The sequence below is a fragment of the Pseudochaenichthys georgianus genome, unplaced genomic scaffold (genome assembly GCF_902827115.2).
Source record: "Pseudochaenichthys georgianus unplaced genomic scaffold, fPseGeo1.2 scaffold_1928_arrow_ctg1, whole genome shotgun sequence".
Lineage (NCBI taxonomy): Eukaryota > Metazoa > Chordata > Actinopteri > Perciformes > Channichthyidae > Pseudochaenichthys > Pseudochaenichthys georgianus.
In genome coordinates this window covers 13,065-20,000 of record NW_027262662.1, presented here as the reverse complement: position 1 = coordinate 20,000, position 6,936 = coordinate 13,065, and the positions used below count along the sequence as shown (strand labels likewise).

At 42.0% G+C, this 6,936-nt stretch overlaps 1 protein-coding gene across 1 annotated transcript in view; it reads left to right on the top strand.

Moving 5' to 3' along the window:
- The window catches only part of tbc1d13 (TBC1 domain family, member 13), a 10,358-nt gene extending 3,868 nt beyond the window's left edge, over positions 1 to 6,490 (top strand). The window contains 6 exon segments of the mRNA XM_034077751.2: positions 613 to 772; positions 2,610 to 2,820; positions 3,763 to 3,926; positions 4,804 to 4,964; positions 5,067 to 5,124; positions 5,221 to 6,490. Of these exon segments, the coding sequence (XP_033933642.1) occupies positions 613 to 772; positions 2,610 to 2,820; positions 3,763 to 3,926; positions 4,804 to 4,964; positions 5,067 to 5,124; positions 5,221 to 5,286 (820 nt within the window). The 3' untranslated portion in view covers positions 5,287 to 6,490.
- The last annotated feature ends 446 nt before the right edge of the window (positions 6,491 to 6,936 follow it).

The window sequence follows — 6,936 nt, the reverse complement described above, 5'->3', positions numbered from 1 at the left end:
CCCTCGGTCTCCTCCCAGCTGGACGTGCCTGGAACACCTCCCTAGGGAGGCGCCCAGGTGGCATCCTAACTAGGTGCCCGAACCACCTCAACTGGCTCCTTTCGACGCGAAGGAGGAGCGGCTCAACTCCGAGTCCCTCCCTGATGACCGAGCTTCTCACCTTATCCCTAAGGGAGACGCCAGCCACCCTGCGGAGGAAACCCATCTCGACCGCTTGTATCCGCGACCTCGTTCTTTCGGTCGTGACCCATCCTTCATGACCGTAGGTGAGGGGAGGAACGGCCCGGTAGACAGAGAGCTTTGCCTTCTGGCTCAGCTCCCTTCTCGTCACAACGGTGCGGTAAAGCGACTGCAATACCGCTCCCGCTGCTCCGATTCTCCGGCCCATCTCACGCTCCATTGTTCCCTCACTCGAGAACAAGACCCCGAGATACCTGAACTCCTTCACTTGGGCTATTCTATTGTATCTGTTGTATTGTGTTGCACTGTGGGAGGAGCCTGTGGCCTCAGATATTCATTGACATATCTACACTGTAGCTATGAACACAATAAAAAGCCTTGAATCTTGAGATCGTGAGAAGTAGATGAGAGCTGACGGGTGATTGTTTTCAGGCGGCTGTACCCAGACATGGCGTTCTTCCAGCGGCCCACGCAGTACCCCTGCCAGCTGATCCTGGACCCTCAGAACGATTACGAGACGCTCCGGAGACGAGTGGAACAAACCACGCTGAAATCACAGACCGTCAACCGAAACCGCAGTGGAGTCACCAACGTAAGTGTGTGTGTGTGTGTGTGTGTGTGTGTGTGTGTGTGTGTGTGTGTGTGTGTCAAATGTAAAATGTAAAATGAACAGAGTAGGGAAATGATTTCATTCACAGCAGCGAGGTGTTCTGGCATTCACTTCTATAAAGGTGGAAACAGCAGCAAGTGTATGTATACATATCTACAGCAGAAAGGACATTAACCACAAAGTGAAACCATGAATTCAAAGTCTTCAGCTTTAATCTAAATCTATTTGACTTTTACTGCCACAAACCACACGGCAACATTTGTGCTGTTGTGAGAGAGAGGAACGGCAGCACCTGTATCTGTCCGAGTAGCTTCACATTTCCTTTTCCTATAAAGGTGGGGTAGGTAATTCCCTTCAGAAACACTCGTTATATTCCATGGAATGCTCTTAACATCCCGATAGCAATGAATTCATCAAATGCATAAAAAAAATTCATCTGTGGAAGCCGTGGCGCTGTAAAAAGCACGACCAATCAAACATTTCAAATTCTAGCGCACTCGAGCTGGTTTCTCCATTCCTACCTACCCTACCTTTAACCAGTCACTAAACACTGCCAGAGCCCATACCACGTTCCTGTTAATGTTTACTTCCTGTCTGTATTCAGAGGTGGGAGGTAGTGGAGTACAAATACTTTGTTACTGTAATTAAGTACATTGTTCTGGTATCAGTACTTTTCTCCACTACTTATTTTTCTGACCACTTTTTACTTTGACTTCTTACATTTTGAACTCAAATACCTGTACTTTCTACTTCTCACATGTTGAACACAAATACCTGTACTTTCTACTTCTTACATGTTGAACTCAAATACCTGTACTTTCTACTTCTCACATGTTGAACACAAATACCTGTACTTTCTACTTCTTACATGTTGAACTCAAATACCTGTACTTTCTACTTCTCTCATGTTGAACTCAAATACCTGTACTTTCTACTTCTCACATGTTGAACACAAATACCTGTACTTTCTACTTCTTACATGTTGAACTCAAATACCTGTACTTTCTACTTCTCACATGTTGAACACAAATACCTGTACTTTCTACTTCTTACATGTTGAACTCAAATACCTGTACTTTCTACTTCTCTCATGTTGAACTCAAATACCTGTACTTTCTACTTCTTACATGTTGAACTCAAATACCTGTACTTTCTACTTCTCTCATGTTGAACTCAAATACCTGTACTTTCTACTTCTCTCATGTTGAACTCAAATACCTGTACTTTCTACTTCTTACATGTTGAACCCAAATACCTGTACTTTCTACTTCTTACATGTTGAACTCAAATACCTGTACTTTCTACTTCTTACATGTTGAACTCAAATACCTGTACTTTCTACTTCTCTCATGTTGAACTCAAATACCTGTACTTTCTACTTCTCACATGTTGAACTCAAATACCTGTACTTTCTACTTCTCTCATGTTGAACTCAAATACCTGTACTTTCTACTTCTCTCATGTTGAACTCAAATACCTGTACTTTCTACTTCTCACATGTTGAACTCAAATACCTGTACTTTCTACTTCTCTCATGTTGAACTCAAATACCTGTACTTTCTACTTCTCTCATGTTGAACTCAAATACCTGTACTTTCTACTTCTTACATCTTGAACACAAATACCTGTACTTTCTACTTCTCACATGTTGAACCCAAATACATTTCAAAGCCTCTTTACTTTGACTTGAGTTAAGAAGTTTAGTCAGTACTTGTACTTTCACCAGAGTATTTTTAAACTCGAGTATCTGTACTTCTACTTGAGGAAAGGATGCGTGTACTCCACTCAGCCCTCTCTGTAACCTCTCTGTGCTCCTCAGGTCAGCTCTCCAGGGAAGTCCTTGAACCTTTACCCCTCTAACGAGTACGAGGTGCTGCCCAGCGGGAGCGAGGCTCACTGGGAGGTGGTGGAGAGAATCCTCTTCATTTACGCTAAACTCAACCCGGGCATCGCCTACGTGCAAGGCATGAATGAGGTCGTTGGGCCGATCTACTACACCTTCGCCACGGACCCCAACAGCCAGTGGAAAGGTCGGTGACATCTCGCCGTTCAATTCAAATGTTTTATCATCATATGCACAAAAGCTTCAGTGTAGAATGATGAGATCCTTCTGACCTGAGCTCCTCCAACATATAGAATAAAATACAAAATAGTGCAACAAGTCTATATACATGTAAATAGAATATGATATGTACGAGAACAGAATATGAAATTAGATAATGTACATTAAGACAAAATTAAATACGGTTTATTACGGTGATAACTATTTAGATAAATAAGTAGATTGCCGGTATTGATGTTAACCGGGAGATATAATACACTTATGTTGCGTGGTAGAAGCTAGGTAAGAGATACAATTATATATTGCACAGTTAAATACAGATTCTTGTTACAGTATTAATATTGTCATACTAAGAAGGCAGGCGGTAATAATAATCATTTTAACTCGGTACATATTGCACATAAGTGGTGTCGCAGTGTTTGTTTGTTACATTTCTTTCTTTATTTGTGGTCACATTATATTAAAAGTACAGTTTTGCAAATCATATATTTTTAGAGACCCGAAAATGACAAATTGAATACCGAATAAAAATAGTAAAATAAAAAAAAACGAAAAAGTACACAGGTTTTTTTTTTAATGACAAATATCTACACATGTATCTACACACACACACACACACACACACACACACACACACACACACACACACACACACACACACACACACACACACACACACACACACACACACACACACACACACACACACGTATATATACAAACATGTACATACACATACATACATACATATACACATACACCTATATATGCATACATACCCACATACATCAGCATACATACATATACATACACACATATACATATACATTCATTCGGTGTATAGAAACGCAGTCGATGTGTTACATTTCTGACGTGTAGATTTGTGAGTCCTGTACTCTATATTTCTCAGAGCACGCTGAAGCAGATACGTTCTTCTGTTTCACCAACCTGATGTCAGAGAACAGAGACAACTTCATCAAGAGCCTGGACGACTCTCAGTGCGGCATCACGTACAAGATGGAGAGCGTGTACTCCATGCTGCGAGAGAGAGACCTGGAGCTCTACCTCAAGCTGGTAAACATTCCTACTTCCTGCTCCTGAACATGTTCTCTCTGTGGGTTCCCTCAGAGGTGGGAAGTAGTGGAGTACAAATAGTTCGTTACTTAAGTACATGTTTCTGGTATCAGTACTTTACTCCACTACTTTTTTTCTGACGACTTCTTACATGTTGAACTCAAATACCTGTACTTTCTACTTCTTACACGTTGAACTCAAATACCTGTACTTTCTACTTCTCACATGTTGAACTCAAATACCTGTACTTTCTACTTCTCACATGTTGAACTCAAATACCTGTACTTTCTACTTCTTACACGTTGAACTCAAATACCTGTACTTTCTACTTCTCACATGTTGAACTCAAATACCTGTACTTTCTACTTCTCTCATGTTGAACTCAAATACCTGTACTTTCTACTTCTTACATGTTGAACACAAATACCTGTACTTTCTACTTCTCTCATGTTGAACTCAAATACTTGTACTTTCTACTTCTCTCATTTCCCAAACAGCTGGTTCCTTTAGTCTGAATGTGTGTTGGTGCGTGGTCATTATTCTTTAGAGTCATTGCCTATTGATTTGAACACGATCCGTGTATCCATCACTTCCTGGTCTTCTCTAAAGAAGAGGGACCAATGGAAATGTTGTCATGGAAACATTCATTAGCTAACAATGACATTATTGTTCTATTGATATAAAGGGAGGTCAGGTACTCTTTAAAACAGCTGCTAGCTATGGGTACTTTTTACTGAAGTACACTTCAAAGCCTCTTTACTTTCACTTGAGTAAAGAAGTTTAGTCAGTACTTCTACTTTCACCAGAGTATTTTTAAACACAAGTATCTGAACTTCTCCTTGAGTAAAGTACTTTTGCCCTCTCTCCCCCCCCCCAGGAGGAGCAGAACATCAAACCTCAGTACTTCACTTTCCGCTGGTTGACCTTGCTGCTGTCTCAGGAGTTCCTCCTGCCCGACGTCATCCGGATCTGGGACACGTTGTTCTCCGACCAGGACAGATTCCACCTCCTCCTCCTGGTCTGCTGCGCCATGTTAATGTAAGCCTCCTCTCCATGCTCAATTTCAATTTGTAAACACGAGTATCTGTACTTCTACTTGAGTAAAGGATGTGTGTCCTTTTGCCATCTCTGCCGCCACAGACTCATCAGAGATAGCTTACTGGCTGGAGACTTCACGGTGAACATGAGGCTCCTGCAGGTGAGGCACCGCGAAGCGAAAACCCCCAAAGCTTCATGATCAGACACGATGTTTCAGAACTGGATTCACTCTTGATTTCCCCTGATGTCTCCCCAGGATTACCCCATCTCCGACGTCAACACCATCCTGATTAAGGCCAAAGATCTGCGGGATACTTCCTAACCACTTTTCTAACGTGGAAGGTGAGAGTTCGAACATTACGAATCATTGTCGTGTCAAACGTGTTGTCGGAGGACTTATGATGGGTTCGTACAGACGGGAAACCCAGCATTCGTTTTGTTTTTTTACCTTGATGTCTTACGATTGGTCGGTGGGGACTGCTGTGAAAACATTTAAGGGACAAGCTGAATTTTTTTCTGAAGTGAGAAGGAGATGCCACCAGCTTCCTGGTGCATTGTGGGAAGAAAAAAAGCAGGTGTTCCTCCTCCAATCACAGCCATGGACCCTCTGCAGATCACGACGCTTTTACTGAACTGAATCTGAGGGACAGGAGCTCCGTTACACGACAGATCCAGTTTGAACACCTCATCCAGGAGTTCCCCACGCAGAAGTTTCACCGAGCTAAAGTGCATGTTTGTTCTTTGAGGGATGTGTTTTTTTATTTCGTTTTTATCGTAAGCAACAGCCTGTGTAATTATGTGAAAACAGGAGACGGTGTTTCTGTGTTCATTTCTTTCAGGGTAAAATAAATCTGAAGTGATGGGCCTGGTAAATACTTCTCCTTAAAACCCATTTTTCCTTCAGTGTTATGTCTAAACACGATGCCTTTTGTTCCATTGGGAATGTAATGTGATGCATTTCCTTGTAAAATCACATTATTTAGAGCGAAGGGCAAGAATCTGTGGCGCTGCTTCACACTGAACATGATTTACAAACCTGGGTTTACGTGGACTAGTATTGTAATAAAGCATTACAACCATTCATTCTATATATTGAACACAGTGCAATACTGATACCACAGTTATACTTGTTATGTTACTTGAGAAACATAACCATGTTTTCCTATAATAATGAGGAGTCGATGTGTTAAGAGACCTCAAAGAAGATGTGTGCCTAAAAGAAGTGTTGAATCAACAAAAAACTGCGATTTAAATCTGAAAAGAGCAGATTAGCATTCTGACCTGAATGCCAGCTGCCCATGAGTAACGGCTTTAATCCCCCGTGGTGAGGAGTTATCCGGTCAGCAACAGAAAAAGAGATGTAAAACCTAATATCAAACTTTAATGTAGAAGGGAAAGACATATTTGGTGGCCAACAAATACCATAAAATGTGGTCGGTTGCATAAAACACTTCACACTTGCACGTGAGAAGACTAACGCTACATTATTCTATTTTCCCTTTGCAATAATAAACATTATTTTCTAATCATTGTAAAGCCTGTGTGCATTATTAAAGGATACACACCACATGCTTGCATTGTGTCAATACAACTAGCATAAGTAGGCCTATGTCATGAGCCTCTGTATTAAAGGCTAACTTATGTTCAGTTAACCCATTACTTTACAAAACACACATTTGACATATATCAAATCGTTATGGTAGCTGCCGGTGGCGGGCTGCCCATCGGGACGAATCCCGATGGGCCGGTACTGATGTGGGCCGGTCGGATAAGTCACTAGCACCCCCCCGTTGACAATTTACTAGCGGTATTAACTTTCGGTACCGAGGTGGGCCGGTCGGATACGTCACTAGCACCCCCTCCCCCCGTTGACAATTTCCTAGCGGTACCGAAGTGGACCGGTCGAGAGTCCCGGGCTGGTTTTTAGTCCCAGTCCGCCCCAGCTAACAGTTAGCATTACATCAGCTACAAG